Source organism: Ovis canadensis, chromosome 7 (assembly GCF_042477335.2).
Source record: "Ovis canadensis isolate MfBH-ARS-UI-01 breed Bighorn chromosome 7, ARS-UI_OviCan_v2, whole genome shotgun sequence".
NCBI classification, from domain to species: Eukaryota; Metazoa; Chordata; class Mammalia; order Artiodactyla; family Bovidae; genus Ovis; species Ovis canadensis.
Window position 1 is genome coordinate 41274166 of NC_091251.1, and position 22144 is coordinate 41296309.

General features: G+C 36.8%; 1 protein-coding gene across 1 annotated transcript in view; it reads right to left on the reverse strand.

The window, feature by feature from the left end:
• The window catches only part of DPH6 (diphthamine biosynthesis 6), a 192772-nt gene that overhangs the window by 20767 nt on the left and 149861 nt on the right, over window positions 1-22144 (reverse strand). The window contains exon 6 of the mRNA XM_069595985.1: window positions 16797-16858. Coding sequence (XP_069452086.1) covers window positions 16797-16858 — 62 coding nt within the window. The remainder of the gene's footprint in view (window positions 1-16796; window positions 16859-22144) is intronic.

Consider the following 22144-nt stretch of genomic DNA (forward strand, 5'->3'; position numbering starts at 1 on the left):
TCATAGTTGTGAGAATTTCTTATTAAATCAAAATATTTCTTCTTTTAAACCCGTCTCATTTGCTGTTAGTAAACTTAAAACTGGAAAAAATAAAAGAAGGGCCAAATGAAACTGTACTTCCTTCATCCCTCCTACCACCTAGATAAAACCATGATGTTTATAGGAGTCACCATAATTTCTTATATAAATGATATATTTAACATATAAAATAATTTCACCCTACATATATTCATTCATAGCAGTTATTGAAGAAGTATTTACTGAATGTCTACTGTAGGTTTGGCATTGTTTTAAGTGCTGGGAATAACAATAGGAACAGACATAAATTTTGCATAAAATAGCTTACTGTCTGCAGGTACAGGAGGAAAGTCAACAAGCAGTTACAATAAAGGGTAGGGGTGGGTTTGGTGAATGCATGAAATGCTGTGGGACTACAAAGCATGGGATCTAACTGGAAGGACCTCAAAAGGCTTCTCAAAGATCTAAAGGATAAATTAACCAGGAAAGTCTGGAGGGAGAGATGGAAAGAGAAAGAGGGAGGGAGAGGGGGAAGGGGATGGGAAGGGAGAGAGGGAAAAGGCAGGAGAGATAAAAAACTGTTCCAAAAGGAACAGCATGTGTTAAGTCCCAGAGTACATGACGGGTACTAGAAATAGAAATAAGTTTGGCATTTGTAGTTCAGTTGCTAAGTTGTGTCTGATTTTCCGTGACCCAATGGACTGTAGCACACCTGGTTCCTCTGTCCTCCACAGTCTCTGTTTACTCAAACTTATGTCCATTGAGTCAGTCATGCTGTCTAACCATCCCATTCTCTGCAACCTACTTCTCCCATTGCCTTCAATCTTTCCCAGCATCAGAGTCTTTTCCAGTGAGTGACCTTCCAATGCATATTCAGGGTGAATTTCCTTTAGGATTGACTGGTTTGATCTCCTTTCAGTCCAAGGGATTCTCAAGAGTCTTCTTCAGAACCACCATTCAAAAGCTTCAGTACTCAGCCTTCTTTATGGTTCAATTCTCACATCAGTACACGACTACTGGAAAAATCATAGCTTTGACTATATGGACCTTTGTTGGCAAAGTGCTATCTCTGCTGTTTAACATGATGTTTAGGTTTGTCACAGGTTTCCTTCCAAGAATCTTTTTAATTTTGGCATCAGCTCAGTTCAGTTCAGTTCAGTTGCTCAGTCATGTCCCACTCTGTGAGCCCATGAATCGCAGCACGCCAGGCCTTCCTGTCCATCACCAACTCCCGGAGTTCACTCAAACTCACATCCATCGAGTTGGTGATGCCATCCAGCCATCTCACCCTCTGTTGTCCCCTTCTTCTCCTGCTCTCAATCCCTCTCAGCATCAGTCTTTTCCAATGAGTCAACTCTTCACATGAGGTGGCCAAAGTACTGGAGTTTCAACTTTAGCATCATTCCTTCCAAAGAACACCCAGGGCTGATCTTTAGAATGGACTGGTTGGATCTCCTTGCAGTCCAAGGGACTCTCAAGAGTCTTCTCCAACACCACAGTTCAAAAGCATCTTCTTCAGTCCTTAGGTTTCTTCACAGTCCAACTCTTGCATCCATACATGACCACTGGAAACACCATAGCCTTGACTAGACGGACCTTCATTGGCAAAGTAATGTCTCTGCTTTTCAATATGCTATCTAGGTTGGTCATAACTTTCCTTCCAAGGAGTAAGCATCTTTTATTTATTTTTTTAAATTTTATTTTATTTTTTTTACTTTACAATATTGTATTGGTTTTGCCATACATTAACATGAATCTGCCATGGGTATACACGTGTTCCCAATCCTGAACCCCCCTCCCACCTCCCTCCCTATACCATCTCTCTGGGTCATCCCAGTGCACCAGCCCCAAGCATCCTGTATCCTGCATCGAACCTAGACTGGTGATTCATTTCTTATATGATATTATACATGTTTCAATGCCATTCTCCCAAATCATCCCACCCTCTCCCTCTCCCACAGAGTCCAAAAGACTGTTCAATACATCTTTGTCTCTTTTGCTGTCTCACATACAGGGTTATTGTTATCATCTTTCTAAATTCCATATATATGTGTTAGTATACTATATTGGTGTTTTTATTTCTGGCTTACTTCACTCTGTATAATTGGCTCCAGTTTCATCCACCTCATTAGAACTGATTCAAATGTATTCTTTTTAATGGCTGAGTAATACTCCATTGTGTATATGTACCACAGCTTTCTTATTCATTTGTCTGCTTATGGACATCTAGGTTACTTTCATGTCCCGGCTGTTAGAAACAGTGCTGCGATGAACACTGGGGTACACGTGTCTTTCAATTCAGGTTTCCTCGGTGTGTATGCCAAGCAGTGGGATTGCTGGGTCATAAGGCAGTTCTATTTCCAGTTTTTTAAAGGAATCTCTACACTGTTCTCCGTAGTGGCTGTACTAGTTTATTTCATGGCTGCAGTCACCATCTGCAGTGATTTTGGAGCCCAAAAAATAAAGTCTGACACTGTTTCCCCATCTATTTGCCATGAAGTGATGGGACCAGATGCCATGATCTTCGTTTTCTGAATGTTGAGCTTTTTCACTCTCCTCTTTCACTTTCATCAAGAGGCTTTTTAGTTCCTCTTCACTTTCTGCCATAAGGGTGGTGTCTGAAGTTATTGATATTTCTCCCAGAAATCTTGATTCCAGCTTGTGTTTCTTCCATAGCTGAAGCATAACTAGATGCGTAATAGTGGAGAGATGAGGCTAAAAACCTAGAAAGAGGACAGATGTTATAGAGCTTTATAAGCCATACTGAGTTATTATCCTCAGGTCAATGAAAACCCATGGGGATGTTTTTAACAGAGAATTGACCTGATCTCATTTGTCTTTTAGAAACATAATTCTGGCTGCATATGGAGAATAGGCTGGAGGGCAGTAAGTCAAGAAGCAGAAAGAACTGAGAGGTCGCTGGAGGAATCTCGGCAGGAGGTAAAGATTTCCTGAAACGGGGAAGGAGCACTGAGGATGGAGTGGAGAGGAAGATAGGTTGAGAGAGTTTTTAGCAGGCTGAAATGAGTGAATGGAGAAGCGAGGAAAGTTTTTTTTTTTTTTTAATTAAGAAAAATTTGCAGCTTTCTGCATTGGGAAACTGGATGGATGGTGGTTCTGTTTAGTGGTTTTTCAGTACAAACAGCAATGGGCTGGGACACTGTCTAATGACTTTTTTTTTTCCAAATTTTATGTATCATGTCATACGACTGATGTCTCAAATCTTTGTGATTATTTTCCTGAGGCTTCTATGTTACTGTGTTTTCTAAGCTACTGCTAGGCTTTTCCAACTCCTTTCCTTCCTGCTGCTCCCAAATTATAAACATCCTTCATGATTCTCTCTATGCTATATTCTTCTTTATCCATTTATTCCTCCTGATAGCTTATGCAGTGCATGGGTTCAGCTAATCACCTTTATGTTATTCTGTTACTGCAAACTGTTCAACTGACAAACTGATGAATACTGTCACTACTAACTAAAGAAAATTTGCTTTATGCGTTGAAGTTAAGAAAATGATAAAATTATCTTATTTAATCTTTAAAATGACTTTTAAGAATAAAAAAGAGCATAGGCTCTGAAATCAGATAGATTTAAAGCATAAATTCCAGTTCTGAAACTTCCTAGCTCTGTGACTTTGGAAAAGTAACTCACCTAAGTGATCCCTCATTTTTAAAATGTAAAAATTAATAGTAGCAACCTCATAGGCTTGTTAGATAACTAAATAACATGCATAAAAAGTATTTAGGTCAGAGCTATAATACACAGCTTAACTATAAGAGTAGGTAAAGCACATATTGTAGTGAGGCACAGAGAAAGCAGGATTGTGTAATATATTGGTCAAAAGCAGTAACTCTGGAGGCAAATTGTTCTCGGTTCACATCATCCTTCATTCAATTCATAGCTCTGTCACTTTGTAGCTATGCAGTCTAAGGTCATGCAAACTCTCAGAGCCTCAAATTACTGATCTGTACAATGGAGAAGACAACAGTACCTACCTCACAGGAGTGCTGTTTTCAGTAACAAAACCATGTGAAGAAAAGGTCTAATATATTACACAGCACACAATAGATACTCGATGAAATGGTTACTAATTTTTTTTTCCTTTTCCAGAGACAAAAATTAAACTGATTTGCAAAGGATATGTAGCTTAGAACTAAACAAACTCATAAAGTTGTGTCCTCACTCATAAATAATAAACCTTAGTCTTTAGCCTGAACACCTCAATTGTGTGCCAACCTTACAGTTTTAAAAACACATGCTTCTGGTTTATAATTTAAAACTCAGTATATTTAAGACCAATCTTATCAATCCTGTTCTCTGCAAACATGTGTGCTTCTTATTTCCCCAATTATTTGTGTGTGGATTAATCTTTGATTCTTCCTTTTCCAGCTTCTGGCCATTTGGTGCTAATTTCTTTTTCATTCTTCCATTGGAATCTTTGTTTTGTTCTGTGTCTCTATCCCTACTGTCAGAGGTTTCATGCTTTAAGCCCTCAGACCTGTTTCAATAAGAGCATCTTAGACACTTTTTGAGTTCCAATTTCTTCTCTCCCAATCCAGGAATACTGCCATCACACTAAATTTCCTGAGATATGTTTTAATAATAAACATCCATGTTGATGAGACTTCCATATCTTATTTCTCACCCCAAATCACTTGGTCCATCTCTCAAGGCCCTTAATGACTGGGGCCTAAATTCCTACTTCACCTGTTGCTTATTAATCTACCAACATAAGCTGTTAGTTTCATTTAAATAAAATTCCTTATTGTCCTTGCATGTCTTCTTGCCTAGGAATCTACAGATTGATTCACTTTGTTGCCACCACCAATACAAAAAAGGTCTTAATGATCCAGAAAACCATGATAGTGTGATCATTCACCTAGAGTCAGACATCCTGGAGTGTGAAGTCAAGTGGACCTTAGGAAGCATTACTACAAACAAAGATAGTGGAGGTGATGGAATTCCAGTTGATCTATTTCAAATCCTAAAAGATGATGCTGTGAAAGTGCTGCACTCAATATGCCAGAAAATCTGGAAAACTCAGCAGTGGCCACAGACTGGAAAAGGTCAGTCATCATTCCAATTACAAAGAAGGGCGATGCCAAAGAATGTTCAAACTACAGCACAATTGCACTCATTTCACATGGTAACAAGTTAATGCTCAAAATTCTCCGAGCCAGGAAACAATGGAAACTATTGTGGCAGACTATTTTCTTGGGCTCCAAAATCACTGCAGATGGTGACTGCAGCCATGAAATTAAAAGACGTTTGCTTCTTGAAAGAAAAGCAATGTCAAACCTAGACAGTGTAGTAAAAAGAGACATCACTTTGCCCACAAAAGTCCATATAGTCAAAGTTATGGTTTTTCAAGTCATCATTTATGGATGTGAGAGTCAGATGATAAAGAAGGCTGAGTGCCAAAGAATTGATGCTTTTGAATTGCATTGGAGAAGACTCTTGAAAGTCCCATGGACTGCAAGGAGATGAAACCAGTCAATCCTCAAGGAAATCAACCCTTCCAATATTCATTGGAAGGACCGATGCTGAAGCTGAAGCTCCAATACTTTGGCACCACCCAATGCAAAAAGCCGACTCAGTGGTAAAGACCCTGATGCTGGGAAAGATTGAGGGCAGGAGAAGGGGGCAACAGAGGATGAAATATTTGGATGGCATCATCGACTCAATGAACATGAGTTTGAGAAAGCTCCATGAGATACTGAAGGACAGGGAGACCTGGTGTGCTGCAGTCCATGGGGTACAAAGAGTTCGAGATGACAGGGAGACTGAACAACAAAGTATAAGTTTCATCCATCCTTTAGACCAATTTAAGTTCTAAGACTCTCATGAGATTGCTTTCAACTATTCCAGGTCAGATGGTCATCTTCCATTTTAAACTTCCAATTATACTTATAGTAAATACCAACTGGGCTTTATCTGATCCAAATTATTAGGATCTCTCCCCATAAGACTCTAAATTTAATGCAAAAAATAACTTTTTTACTTATTTTACAATACACACTCAATGAGATGTGAGGAACATGTTCATGATAATATATTGGAACAGCCACTAACTATGGAGGACCTTCATTTCTTCTCTTTAACTGCAAATATTAATGGGCTCTACTGCTGAGTCAAATTCCTTAAAGTACACCTTTCAGAATTTTCCTCCCTTCCTCTAAAACCTTTGGTTGCTCATTGCTTAGATAATTAAATCCTCAATTCAATATTCAAAATTTCTCACAATATGGCTTCTAAATTTTTTCTCAGTTTCCTCTCCAAGTACTTAAGATATATGCCAAACAAGCCAGCCAGTCAAAAGTTCTATCCCCATTCTTAAAGTCCAGTATGGCTATCAATTTACCTCTCAATTTATTCAGAATTCTCTCAACAACATACAATGTTTTCTTTGAAATTCTTTGGTACATATTTTATACTATCTTAGAGTATGTTTTTTAATTTAACAATGTTCATTATATTTTTAATTGGAGGATAATTACTTTAAAATATTCTGTTAGTTTCTGCCATACATCAACATTAATCAGTCATAGGTATACATATGTCCTCTCCCTCTTAAACCTAGACTATGGCCTCACTGACTCAATGAACATGAGTTTGGGCAAACTCTAGGAGACAGTGAAGGACAGGGAAACCTAGTATGCTGCAGTTCATGGGGTCACAGAGTTGGACATGACTTAGTGACTGAACATTTTAATACTTCTTGTAAGTTGTAAGAGTCACTGAACATCTCAGCCATAAAGCTTCACATATCCTTCCAACTCTGTTATATTCAAAATTTAAAATTTCCTCTCAAGGATATTCTACCTTCCTCTTAACTTTCAAGGTCAGTTATAGGTTTTCTTTTCCATAAGTTTAGCAGTGTAGGGAATAAGGCTTAAAGTTCCACCTTTCACTCACATCAGCAAATCAACTTTAGTGAAATTCTTTGTCTTTTGCGTTGTTAAGTGATAGGTAGCTGGGACTGTAAATTGTTCTTTTGTCAAACTCATAAGGAAGACAAATTAACTCATATAAAAGAGAACTTGAAATAGAGCTTTAAGCTTGAAGTTAGCATTACAAGTATCCTGCTTTAGCTCTTATAGCAGCCAGCTAAGCAGTATACTCCTTAGTCAATATATATCTGCTTACCTTTGACTCAAGACTATAAGTCGGATTTCCCAATTCTATGTGAATAGTTCTGGAAAAAGTAACCAGATCTACATTTTTACCATTTTTATATAATATGATTTCATCTTCCATTTAGCAAACAACCTTTACTTGGAAGATCTTAATAAATATCTTGATTAAAGAGTAACCATTGCTGGTAAAGATAGTGATTTGAATCCATGCACCTACTCCCACCCCCTTCTAAAACTTCCATGGAAGGTATTTCATAAAAAGGCATAAATTCAAAAAAGATGGAGAAAATCAGAGCACAAAGCAACAGAATCAAGAACATTGGAGCCTAAGCCAACAGGGGAGCATGCAAAGGACCGATCCAATTTATACAGGAAATTAACTCTTTACTCTAAAGCAATAAAGTAAGGGATTGATGGCACCAGTTACTTCTGGAAGTAAAGGGAAAATGTGAAAAGGACACCAAAATAAGAGGGATAGATTGGCAGTCTGTTTAACAAGCAGTCAGATTCCCTAGATCCTTTCCCTACAGGCTGACAACCACTTCTACTTGACCGTGTCAGAACACTGAAGGTTTATCCTCTGCAAAGGGAAAACAAATGAACTAACCTGGGAGAAACAAGACACAGCTGAGGACAGAGGTACTATAACAAAATAGAGGGATTCAGTTAATATATGCACACAAGATTCTAAGACCTCTAGCCATTTTCCTTGTCAACTCCAACAACAACAACAGCAAAAACCTGCAGCATGTCTTTACGTTAAGAGGAGGCTGGAGAATCATTTTCTTTGGAATATAACCAGCTCAGATTAAATGACCCATATATACTCCCTTCCAGTGAAACTCAAGGTCACACAGCTCCATCCACACACTTAGTGCTTGCAATAAAACTTTTAGGTCTCCACTCTTAAACATGAGTAGAACACCAAAGATTAGTAGAAACATCTATAAGATGAAAGATAGAGATCAAAATAAATAAAGGAAAAGACTGACTATGAAGGAGAGAAGAAAAATTATTTAAGGACAAAGCATTACAGACTAAAAAAAACAAAATGTGCTTTTAGAAATTAAAAATAAGATATGAAAAAATTTAACTAGAAGTTTAAGTGTAAAATTGTGAAATTCTCCCAGAAAGAGTAAAGTGATATAGGTGAAAATTAAGAGAAAAGTTAGAAGTTCAAGGAACATCTAAATAATAAGAATCCAAAGATGCAAAATTGGGACTGGTTCAAAATTGGGAAAGGAGTACGTTGAGGGTGTATATTGTCACCCTGCTTATTTAACTTATATGCAGAGTACATCATGCGAAATGCCGGGCTAGATGAAGCACAAGCTGGAATTAATACTGCAGGGAGTCAACAGGTTATATCAACAACCTCAGATATACAGATGATACTACCCTCTTTGCAGACTATGAAGAAGAACTAAAGAACTTCTTGATGAAGGTGAAAGAGGAGAGTGAAAAAACTGGCTTAAAATTCAACATTCAGAAAACTTAAGATCATGACATCCGGTCCCATCACTTCATGGCAACTAGGTGGGGAAACAATGGAAACAGTGGCAGACTTTATTTTCTTGAGTTCCAAAATCACTGCAGATAGTGACTGCAGGCATGAAATTAAAAGATGTTTGCTCCTTGGAAGAAAAGTGATGACAAAGCTAGACAGTATTAAAAAGCAGAGACATTACTTTGTCCACAGAGGTCTATATAGTCAAAGCTATGGTTTTTCCAGTAGTCATGTACAGATGTGAGAGTTGGACCATGAAGAAGGCCGAGTGCCAAAGAATTGATGCTTTTGAACTGTGGTGTTGGAGAAGACTCTTGAGAGTCCCTTGAACTGCAAGGAGATCAAACCAGTCAATCCTAAAGGAAATCAACCCTGAATATTCATTGGAAGGACTGATGCTGAAGCTATAATACTTTGGCCACCTGATGTGAAGAGCTGACTCACTGGAAAAGACCCTGATGCTGGGAAAAATAGAAGACAGGAGGAGATGGAGAAGACTGAGGACTAGATGGTTGGATGGCATCATGGGTTCAATGGACATGAATTTGAGCAAACTCCAGGAGATGGTGAAGGACAGAGAAGCCTAGGCATGCTGCAGTCCATGAGGTCATAAAAAGTTGGGCATGACTGAGTGACTGAACCACAAGAAGAAATAAAGAGTAGTAAACACCAGTGAAATAATTCAAGAAAATTGCCCAGAACTGAAATTTTCAAGCTGAAAACTCCACCTGTCTCAGCACAATGTATAAAAACATTCATGCCTAAGACATAGCACATATGACTTTATAATTCTTCGGGCAAAAGAAGTATCTTACATACTCTTACACAGAGGAGATGGAGAGAGAAATAAATAAGGTTGCATAGAAATAGTCAGGAATCAGAATGACTTTGGGCTTCTCAACAGCATACCAAGCTGCAAGGGAATGAAGCAATACTATCAAGATCTGGAAGGGAAAATATTCCTAAAACAGAATTTATGACTTGCTAAAGAACCAATCAAATGAAAGGAAAGAATGAAGACATTTACAGATATGCATACTGTCTCAAAGAGTCCTGTGGACTCTTCCTTAAAAAGAACGTGCTTCACAAAAATGAGATGGAAACAAAGAAAGACACTGGATCCAGGAAACAAGGGATCTAACAAAGAAGAAAGGTGAAAGGGTCTCTTGGATTATGAGAAGATGATGGATGACAGCCTTGTAACAGGCGTAGAATGAAACTGACCCAGATTATATACATCAGGTGATAAGGCCCTGGAAAAGACTTCAGGGAGAGGAAACTGAAAAACTATTTAGTATGTCTGAACATCTGGCTAAGAAACTAAGAAACTGCCAATGAGTAAAGCACTGAATTAGTGATTAGTACATAGAACACTGAATAAATGAATAAATCAAGACAACTATAATTCACATGAAAACATAGGATCAAGAGGCAACAGTTAAGAACCTTGTATCGACCAGCTGGTTGGTTCAGGATTGAGAAAGGAGTACGGCAGGGCTGTCTGCTGTCACCCTGTTTGTTTAATCTATACACTGAGAACATCATGAGAAATGCTGGACTAGATAAGTTACAAACTGGAATCAAGATAGGTAGGAGAAATATTAACAACCTCGATATGCAGATGATACCACTCTAATGGCAGAGAGTGAGGAGGAACTAAAGAACCTCTTGATGAAGGTGAAGGAAGAGAGTAAAAAAGCTGGCTTAAAACTAAATATTAAAAAAATTAGAACACGGCATCCAGCCCCAGCACTTCATGGCAAATAGAAGAGTAAAGGTGGAAGCAATGATTTCCTCTTCTTGGGCTCTAAAATCACTGTGGATGACTGCAGCCATGAAAACAGAAGACAATTGGTTCTTGGCAGGAAAGCTATGACAAACACAGACAGTGTGTTGAAGAGCAGAGACATCACTCTGCTGACAATGGTCCGTATAGTCAAGGCTTTGGTCCCTCCAGTGCTCACGTATGGTTGTAAGAACTGGACTGTAAAGAAGACAGAACTCCAAAGAACTATTGCCCTCAAACTGTGGTGCTGCAGAAGACTTCTGAGAGTCCCTTGGACAGGAAGGAGATCAAAGCAGTCAATCTTAAAGGAAATCAACCCTGAATACTCTTTGGAAGTACTGATGCTGAAGCTGAAGTTCCAGTAGTTTGGTCACCTGATGCAAACAGTCAACTCACTGGAAAAGTCTCTGATGCTGGGAAAAACTGAGGGCAGAAGGAGAACAGGGTATCAGAGGATGAGATGGCTGGATGGCATCACCCATGCAATGGACATGAACCTGGGCAAACTCCAGGAGATGGTAAGGGACAGGGAAGCCTGAAGTGTTGCAGTCCAGGGGGTCACAAAGAATCGGACATGACTGGGAGACTGAATAACAACACAGGAAAGGTTTACTACCAGAGTTTACTACCTAACAAGGCTGTGTTTTGAGTTTTTTTTTTTTTTTTTTTTGAGCCTTGAAAAAATCTTGTGTTTTGAGTTTTTATAGTTATTGTAATTTAAACACTGACTGTTCATACAACCAGAATTGCAGTATTATGTGGGAAGATGGAATGAGGAAAAGGGTACACATATTTGATGGAGACAAAGGGAGAAAGATAGCTAAATCTGCATAATCTAGAGTGATAAATCAATAAATAGTACTAAATTTGAGGGAAATCATTAGGTAATACAAAGACATAGAGGTAAAAATCAACCATAAGACATGAAAGTGAGATGATGAAATAAGTAAGAGGCAAGAAAGACTCAGAGGGTTGTTTACATAGCAAAGTATGAAGAATCATTTGAAAGATTGAGTTCAACAAACATTGTAAGATATCACAAAAATAGGAATACTCTTCAAAAACATTTAAAGAGCAGTCCAAAGCTTTTAAAATTTGATGTAATTTTATATTAAAATTCAACTCCTTTTTTGAACAATGAGAAAATAATCCTGGGGGAAAGAAGCACAAAAGATAAAATAATTTTTTAATCCATTGTTCATGTATCAGATAATAATTTTAGGAACTTGCAGAAATTTAAGGAGCAATGGCTAAAATGATTTCATAGTTAATTTAGAGTAATAAATTTATAAGCTTTGATGTTTTATTTTTTGATACAGAAATTATAATTTCTAGGAATTTATCTAAACAAAGTAATAATGAAAAATATACATGAAAATTTACTAGGAAAGATAATAATCAGAATAGTATTTATAATAATTTAAAAAGAAATAACTTTTTAATAACTTAGGTTATTAAAAAAGTAACTGTGGTTTCAGACTATGAATTTTAAATCATTATAACTAGATTCAAACACATCTTTATTAATTAAAATAGAAACAAGTACAATCAACACATTTTTGGTAATGAGGTATAAGTTTGTTTATTCCTGTAGCATAAAAAGCCATGCTTTGTGATTTGAAAAACTCTTGGAAAGCATTTTCTGCCTCCTGCTGGTTGTGGAAGCATCTTCCCTACAAAAAGTGGTGGAGATGCTTGAAGAAGTGGTAGCTGGTTGGTGAGCGGTCAGATGAATATGGTGGATGAGGCAAAACTTCTTAGCCCAATTTGTTCCAACTTTTGAAGCATTGGTTGTGTGACATGCGGTCAGGCATTGTTGTGGAGATGAATTAGGCCCATTCTGTTGACCAATGCTAGTTGCAGGCATTGCTGTTTTTTTCAGTGCATCTCACTGGATCTGTTGAGCATACTTCTGAGAGGTAATGGTTTTGCCAGGATTCAGAAAGCTGTAGTGGATCAGATGGGCAGCAGATCACCAAACAGTGACCATGACCTTGTTTTGGTGCAAGTTTGGCTTTGGGAAGTGCTTTGGAGCTTCTTCTTGGTCCAAGCACTGAGGTGGTCATCATCATTTGTTGTATAAAATCTACTCTTTGTCGCACGTCACGATCCAATTGAGAAACGGTTCATTGCTATTGCGTGGTATAAGAGAACATGACTCTTCAAACAACAATTTTTTGATTTGTGTCCAGCTCATGAGGAACCCACTTAATGAGCTTTTTCACTTTTCCAGTTTGCTTCAAGTACCAAATGACCTTAGAATGGTTGAAACTGAGTTCTTCGGCAATTTATCCTGTCGTTGTAAGAGGATTAGCTTTGATGACTCCTTTCAATTGGTAGTTGTCAATTTCTGATGGCCAGCCACTATGCTCCTCATCCTCGAGGCTCTCATCTCCTTTGCAAAACTTTTTGAACCACCATTACTGTGTATGGTCATTAGCAGTTCCTGGGCCAAATGCATTGATATTGAGAGTTGGCTCCCTGCTTTATGACCCATTTTGAACTTGAATTAAAAAAATTGCTTATATTTGCTTTTTGTCTAACATCAAATTTATAGTCTAAAGTAAATATAAAATAAACATCAAGTAATAAGTCATTAGCAAAAAAATATAAAGTAAGACATGCATGAAAATGATATATAATATAATCACAGTTAAGAAGTATTCCAATCAAATGGAAAAGTTCAACAATGGAAAACCGTAGTTACTTTTGTACTAATCAAATAGAGACAAATATTCCCAACAAGAATATATTCATATGTAGAATATGAATATGATAGAATCTACATAGCCATTGTATTTTCAAATAGATTTAGTTTTGTGGGAAAGTAAACACATCATAGAAGACTCTTGAGAGTCCCTTGGACTGCAAGGAGATCCAACCAGTCCATTCTGAAGGAGATCAGCCCTGGGATTTTTTTGGAAGGAATGATGCTAAAGCTGAAACTCCAGTACTTTGGCCACCTCATGAGAAGAGCTGACTCATTGGAAAAGGCTCTGATGCTGGGAGGGATTGGGGGCAGGAGGAGAAGGGGACGACCCAGGATGAGATGGCTGGATGGCATCACTGACTCGATGGACCTGAGTCTGAGTGAACTCCAGGAGTTGGTGATGGACAGGGAGGCCTGGCATGCTGCGATTCATGGGGTTGCAAAGAGTCAGACATGACTGAGTGACAGAACTGAACTGAACTGAAACACATCATAATATTATGAGAAAAAAAGGAGATAAACTATATGTATAGTTGAACCAAATTGTGCAAATACAATAAGTACAAATATTTAATGATATGAACTTGAGTGTACAACAAAAGCTCAGGAAATAAAAATAAGGGAATACACCAACACATTAGCAACATGCATCATGGGGCAGAAGAACTATGCTTTTTTTTTTGCTACCTTGTACTTTATCATATTGCAAATTTGCAGTAACAGGTATTCTTATGCCTTATTAAAAATATTTATTTATTTATTTATTTGTTTGGCTGTGCCAGGTCTTGGTTGCGGCACACAGAATTTTGATCTTCGGTATGGCATGCAGGAACTTAATTCCTGACCAGGGACTGAACCTGGGCCCCTGCACTGGGTGTACAGTCTTAGCCACTGAACCCCAGAGAAGTTCCTTATGTTGTTATTTTAAAATTTTCCATTTATTTATCAATGAGGAAAGGAATGGGGGATGGGCAACATAGTGGTGGAGAATCAAGAGCTACAAACTATCATATAAAATAAGCTATGGGATAAAGTATAAGAAACATAGTCAATATTATTTAGAATAACTGAAAATGGAGTATAACTTTTAAAAACTGTGAATCACTATATTGTACATCTGTAACATAGTACTGCACATCAACTTTACTTCAATAAATCAAAAAATAAAAATTCCCATTTATCTCTATGCCTTATCCCCTTTTATTTATCACAGGAAAATATTTAAAAGTATTCCATGTGTATCTTTTGTCTATGTCCTTGCAAATGTATTATTATTTTATGTTCCTGTATTTTTTATTTATTTCAATGGTGCTTTTATTCATTCAGCACTTTGCTACCATTTGTACATTGACAGTAAAATATGAAGGGATTTGAAACTTGAGGAGCAGAGAGGGAATAAAATGGTCATTATGGAGAATGCGTAGAGAATTTTTCTAGTGAAATGTAAGACTGTCAGGTCTTGTGAGGAACTTGCTGAAGTAGAATAAAATAATTTCTGTGTTCAAACATCTTATGGTAACACACAGGTTAATTCACAATCAACATTATGGTAATCCTAAAGCTTTACTTGCCTTTTCTAAAAATAATCTACACATGCTGGAGAGCTGACCTCACAACTTCAAGTTTTAGAAGCATCTTTTGCCAAAATTCCAGTCTCCTATCTCTGAAGTTCCCTTTCTTTCACCCTCATAGGCTTAATCACATTATTTATTTACACTGCTTTTGTAGAAGCAAAATTGCCCGATGGTAGTGAATGGATGTGAACATAGATATGCTGGGCATAGAACAAATTACTGTGAAAAGAGTCCTATCAGAGGGGGATGGAAAGTAACCATGTCCATCATAAATGATATCAAACTATCTAGAAATCAAAATAGTTTGTCACAATTATACAATCATTTCAATTTTAATCTTTTACTATTTTCCTAGCTCATTTTCAAATCTTTTCCTAGCTCATTTCCAAAACTTTTACTATTTACGTCACTCATTGTAAAAGACCCTGATGCTGGGAAAGGTTGAAGGCAGGAGGAGAAGGGGATGACAAAGGATGAGATGGCTGGATGGCATCACCGACTCAATGGACATGAGTTTGGGTAAACTCCGGGAGTTGGTGATGGACAGGGAGGCCTGGCGTGCTGCAGTCCATGGGGTCGCAAAGAGTCAGACACTTTCCTAGCACATGTTAGATGCTTAATAATGCTTAATAAGGGGCTTCCCTGGTGGGCTTCCATGGTAGCTCAGCTGGGTAAAGAATCTAGCTGTAATGCAGGAGAGCCTGGCTCAATTTCTGGGTCAGGAAGATCCCCTGGAGAAGGGATAGGCTACCCACCCTAGTATTCTTGGGCTTTCCTGGTGGCTCAGACAGTCAAGAATTTGCCCGCAATGCGAGAGACCTGGGTTTGATCCCTGGGTGGGAAGATTCCCTGGAGGAGGACATGGAAACCCACTCCAGTATTCTTGCCTGGAAAATCCAATGGACAGAGGAGCCTGGTGGGCTACAGTCCATGGGGTTGCAAAGAGTCAGACACAATTGAGTGACTAAGTACAAGCATAATGCTTAATAAAACAAGAAATGAGCATTTAAGGGATTTCTAAGCATTTGGTACATATTGATAAGCCATAAAATCATCAAATATCTGAAAGAAAAATGTGAAACACATACAGTTACTGACGGGTATAACTGCTAACAGTTCATATTACAGTACTGGCATTAACAGTGTTCAGAGACAATTTGATGAAGAACATGGGAGGGAAAAATGGTAACTTAATAGAGGAGTTTACTTCTTTCACAGAAGTAGGGTGGTTTTCTTTTTCATTTTTTGTAACTGTAAAATTTAAAAAATCCAAGTTACACTATTCTCATTAATTCAGAATTGCCACACTAATCCTAACATTTGACCCCTAATCCTAATAAAATATAATACAGTTAATAGAGTAAAAATAACAAGATCTTTCTTTAATATTTAAAATACATTTAGACTTTGACAATGATTAACAGTTGTAACCTGAAGCCTTGGGATAATTTGTTTCCTTCTCAGCAAGTTAACTTCCTAATTGGTAAAAAAAAAAAAGAGGCTAGATTAGATAATCTCTAAAGGAAATTTTCCCTTCCATTTCTGATGGAAATGCACCTGATCATGGAGACCATCAGGGACTGTACTTTGAAAGTGAAAGTGTCAGTTGCTCAGTCATGTCCAACTCTTTTCAGGCTGCAATGGACTGCAGCCTGCCAGGCTCCTCTGTCCATGGAATTTTCCAGGCAAGACTAATGGAGTGGGCTGCCATTCCCTTCTCCAGGAGATCTTCCTGGCCCAGGGGTTAAACCCAGGTCTCTTGCATTGCAGGCAGATTCTTCACTGTCTGAGTTACCAGGGAAAACAAAAGTAAACTTTTTGACAAACAATTTCCTTTTTAATATAGCTTACTTTATTCTTTTAGTGAGCTCAACAAAGTAGTCATAACTTTTGTAATTAATTTTAAATGCTTTCATACCCATCAGAAGTTTAATTTTTTCACAAAGCAGTATCATCAGTGTATCTGAGAATTTCTAAAAATTGATTGTATAACCAGCATATCATGGCATTGTTTATTTTCCTCCTTTAGATGCCTGTATTTTGAGAAATATTCTAAATTCTTACCTCTAAGAGATAGGGCTCCATTTGATCCAAGGTTTTTCCAAGATGCTTCTCTGGATCTAAACCTGCCAAGAAAAGTCAAATATTTTTTTACATAACTATTAAACCAGAGGTTTAAAAACACATTTCCATTCCCTTGGTTCCTCTTTGCCTAGGAAACTAGTGCATATATATTTTAAATTGCGTTGATCCTAAAGTAAAATTTAGTTTGCTAGTATTTATTTTTCTATTCCCCTTGGGTAACTGCTTTTCTTGCTCCTGAAAAATAAGCTTCATTCCAATTCATTTTAATTGCACTTCATCAACTACTAGATGTATTGTTTCAATCCCTTTTTAATTTTTGAGGAACTATAATTAGGATAGGAAAAAACTATCATTTCAAAGATATGAAATTTGAATCCAAGGCATTTTAATTATTATAATTTGTTTTTACTCATGGAGACAACAGTGAGAATTTTTCTGACACACCTATTTTGTATAAATTTCAAACTTACTTGGAGAATAAAAGTAGAAAACAAGAGAGTGGTAGACTGTAAGCCTATATAATTAATTCACTTAATAACATATGAACAGAAATATTACCAAATTAAATGACAGCTTATTTTAATGACCACTTGTGTGACAGTGTTTTCTAAGAAAAAAAGAAACACTGAAAAATCATTACAGTACCAGTAGCATATGCATAATCTCTGATGAAAGTTCCAACTGATAATAGCAGAGTTTATGTGAGTGATGGGGTATAGGTAGACTATTGTGGACAACATGAACTCTTCCCACATTCCAAAATTCATCTTTCAGGGGAAAAAAAATCATATGCCACAATTCAGCTATGAAATGAAAGAACTCATTTTAGATATTTACATCCATAGTATTTGTAGTAACTTAAGCTTATTTAAATATGCTATTTTTATATTTTTATTGGTTTAAACCATTTAGCTTATTGAGTATACAAACTGAGTAACAATTTTCTGCTTCTAGTTGGATGCCTGTTTTGGTAACATGATATTTGTTATAATCACATACAGGATAATAAAAGGGAAGTCAGATAAAGATTGAGGATTCTTACAAGGTAAAGCCAAAGCAAACAACTCACATTAGTAGCACTAGGTAAATTAAGTCAACTCCCTTCATGGCACCCTTATTGTGGTGTATTCACTAAAAGCAAAATTTCAGTTGGCTGGCTAAACACATTGATGAAGCAATCACTGACTTATTCTAGTCTCTATTCATGTAGAACACTTTTTAAAGTTTAAAATGAATAAGTAAATGAAATATTTTGAGACAAACACTTATGTAATCATCACTCAGATTTAATAAACATTAATATCTTGCCATATTTCCTCCACAACTTTAAGAAATAAACACCATAATAGAATTTCATAGTATTTCTACCCCTAATTAATCTATTTTCCTTAGTCTTTCAACATGAATAACCACTCTTATCGAGTATTTCCCAACTATGCTTTTATAATTTTATTACAAGTGTACATATCCAAAACAATATTTGATATTATTCATGTATATCAAATTTTAACATGAATGATAACTTTTGTTTTTTTCCAGTTCCCTTTGTTAATGAAAGATTTATTTATATTGATTACTGTGGCTCTGGTCCATTCATCTTTACTGTTCTATTTCATTATGGAATTTACATGCCCATTTTCCAGTAGGTGGACAGCTGGGCAATGCCTTATTTCTAATGTCTGTTTTTCTACTAGGAAGAACTTTCTATGCTGCATTAAATATGCATATATGTAAAATTACCATGATAGTGTAGAAAAACTATAATATAATTGCTATTTTATATATATATATTTATACCTATATATGTAATCTTCAAGTCTACTATATATTGCCAAATTGCTCTCCAAAGAAGTATTGTTACTTTGTACTTTCACTATCAAGGAAATATATCCCTAGTTCCCATAATATGAAAACAGTTTAATATCAGATTTTTCATCTTTGCCAATCTGATATACACAGACATAAAAAATGTTTTGGATACTTGTATTAATTTTTAACTTATGATTACTATTAAAAATAAGCACTTTTCCATATTTCATTGCCCATTCATTCAGGTTTTCACTTCCGTGAACTGCTTATTAAAATCATTTGGTTTTTTAAATGTTGTTTTCCCTTTTATTTGATGATTCATTGTTCTTGATATATTCTGAATGCTAATCCTTCATCATATGGGCACAGTAAACATTTTTCTAACCAGTGGCTTGTTATTACACTTTTTTATTGGGGGAAGGTCTTTTGATAAACATAAAAATTTTAACCTTATAGTAGTCAAAAGAATTGTTACTTAAAAATGTTTTTCCTTTCTTTGTAATAAATTCTTTCCTTCCCCAAGGAAATAATGTGAGTCTTTTATATTTTCCTTTTGAAGTTTTAAAACTTTGTATTCACATTGAGATATTCAACTTATGTAGAATTTACTTTCAGTTATCATAGCTAGAGTGTTATAATTTTATCTCTTATTTATGGGTAAAGTATTGTTTATGGAATCCTTCTCCTACCTCTGCCAAACACAGCATTTCTATCAGTTCAATTCAGTCGCTTAGTCGTGTCTGACTCTTTCCAACCCCATGAACCATAGCACGCCAGGTCTCCCTGTCCATCACCAACTGCCGGAGTCTACCCAAACCCATGTCCACTGAGTCAGTGATGTCATCCAACCATCTCATCCTCTGTTGTCCCCTTCTCCTCCTGCCCTCAATCTTTCCCAGCATCAGGGTTTTATCAAATGAGTCAGCTCTTCGCATAAGGTGGCCAAAGTATCGGAGTTTCAGCCTTAACATCAGTCCTTCCAATGAACATACAGGACTGATCGCCTTTAGAATGGACTGGTTGGATCTCCTTGCTGTCCAAGGGACTCTCAAGAGTCTTCTCCAACATCACAGTTCAAAAGCATCAATTCTTCAGCGCTCAGCTTTCTTTAGAGTCCAACTCTCACATCCATACATGACTAGTGGAAAAACCATAGCCTTGACTGGATGGACCTTTGTTGGCAAAGTCTCTATTTTTTAATATGCTCTCTAGGTTGGTCATAGCTTTTTTTCCAAGGAGCAAGTGTCTTCTAATTTCATGGCTGCAGTCACCATCTGCAGTGATTTGGAGCCCCCCCAAATAAAGTCTCTCACTGTTTCCATTGTTTTCCCATCTATTTGCCATGAAGTGATGGGACTGGATGCCATGATCTTAGTTTTGCAAAATAAGATTTTATACTTATTTTTTTTTAAATAACTAAATAGAATTTTCTTTTTTTTTTTTAATTTTAAAATCTTTAATTCTTACATGCTTTCCCAAACATGAACCCCCCTCTCACCTCCCTCCCCATAACATCTCTCTGGGTCATCCCCATGCACCAGTCCCAAGCATGCTGTGTCCTGCGTCAGACATAGACTGGCGATTCAATTCTTACATGATAGTATATATGTTAGAATGCCATTCTCCCAAATCATCCCACCCTCTCCCTCTGAGTCCAAAAGTCCGTTATACACATCTGTGTCTTTTTTCCTGTCTTGCATACAGGGTCGTCATTGCCATCATTCTAAATTCCATATATATGTGTTAGTATACTGTATTGGTGTTTTTCTTTCTGGGTTACTTCACTCTGTATAATCGGCTCCAGTTTCATCCATCTCATCAGAACTGATTCAAATGAATTCTTTTTAATGGCTGAGTAATACTCCATTGTGTATATGTACCACAGCTTTCTTATCCATTCATCTGCTGATGGACATCTAGGTTGTTTCCATGTCCTGGCTATTATAAACAGTGCTGTGATGAACATTGGGGTTACATGTGTCTCTTTCAATTCTGGTTTCCTCGGTGTGTATGCCCAGCAGTGGGATTGCTGGGTCATAAGGTAGTTCTATTTGCGATTTTTTAAGGAATCTCCACACTGTTCTCGATAGTGGCTGTACTAGTTTGCATTCCCACCAACAGTGTAGGAGGGTTCCCTTTTCTCCACACCCTCTCCAGCATTTATTGCTTGTAGATTTTTGGATCGCAGCCATTCTGACTGGTGTGAAGTGGTACCTCATTGTGGTTTTGATTTGCATTTCTCTAATAATGAGTGATGTTGAGCATCTTTTCATGTGTTTATTAGCCATCCGTATGTCTTCTTTGGAGAAATGTCTATTTAGTTCTTTGGCCCATTTTTTGATTGGGTCGTTTATTTTTCTGGAATTGAGCTGCATAAGTTGCTTGTATATTTTTGAGATTAGTTGTTTGTCAGTTGCTTCATTTGCTATTATTTTCTCCCATTCAGAAGGCTGTCTTTTCACCTTGCTTATATTTTCCTTTGTTGTGCAGAAGCTTTTAATTTTAATTAGATCCCATTTGTTTATTTTTGCTTTTATTTCCAGAATTCTGGGAGGTGGATCATAGAGGATCCTGCTGTGATTTATGTCTGAGAGTGTTTTGCCTATGTTCTCCTCTAGGAGTTTTATAGTTTCTGGTAAACACACAAAATTGTGACCTTGTTAATTCTGCTGTTCAATCTTCTATGACCTTACTAATATTTTATTTACATGAACTATTATTTCAAATAAAGGGGTGGTATAACCTCTCAGTACGATTTTGGTTTTAATAGTTTGTTATAATTCTGTCAGTTTTGTTTTATATGCTTGAGAAATAAGTTGTCACATACAAATTCATAATTTCTAAAACTTTTGAGAGTATTATTCCTTTATCAAGAAGTGGTGAGCTTTTCATCTCCACATAAGACTTTTATCATACATTCTATTTATCAACATTATAATATCAGCTTTCTTTTGTTAATATTTTTCTGATTTATACATAACCAGGGTTTGAAAAATTTTGTTCTATCTTATAAATACAAGTTCACAGAATTGAGCTTAAATATTTTACATTTTTTATATTCTACATTTTTTTTTCTGGACCTGTTTCTGTCACCTTATTGTGGACTTCTTGTTATATTAAACTTTATATATCATTTTTCCTTTGCCACTTTCTGCCTCATACCAAAAAATAAACAAACAAACAAAAAAGATCAAAACAGTGTTTTGTTTGTTTTCTCGGCTGATTAGAAAGCTGTATACTAGATTCCTACTCTTTCAGTAATCACTGGTAATTTTTAACACACATTCAAAACCACAGAAAAGTGTTAGTCACTCAGTCAGGTCCAGCTCTTTGCGATCTTCATAGACTGCAGCCCTCCAGGGTCCTCTATCCAGGGAACTTTCTAGGCAGAATACTGGAGTGGCTATCCATTCCCTTTTCCAGGGGATTTTTCTGACCTAGGAACTGCCTTCTGGGTGAATTATTTTTTTCTGCTTCACTCATTCTCTCTTTGACTTGGTTCATCTAGAGTTTATTCT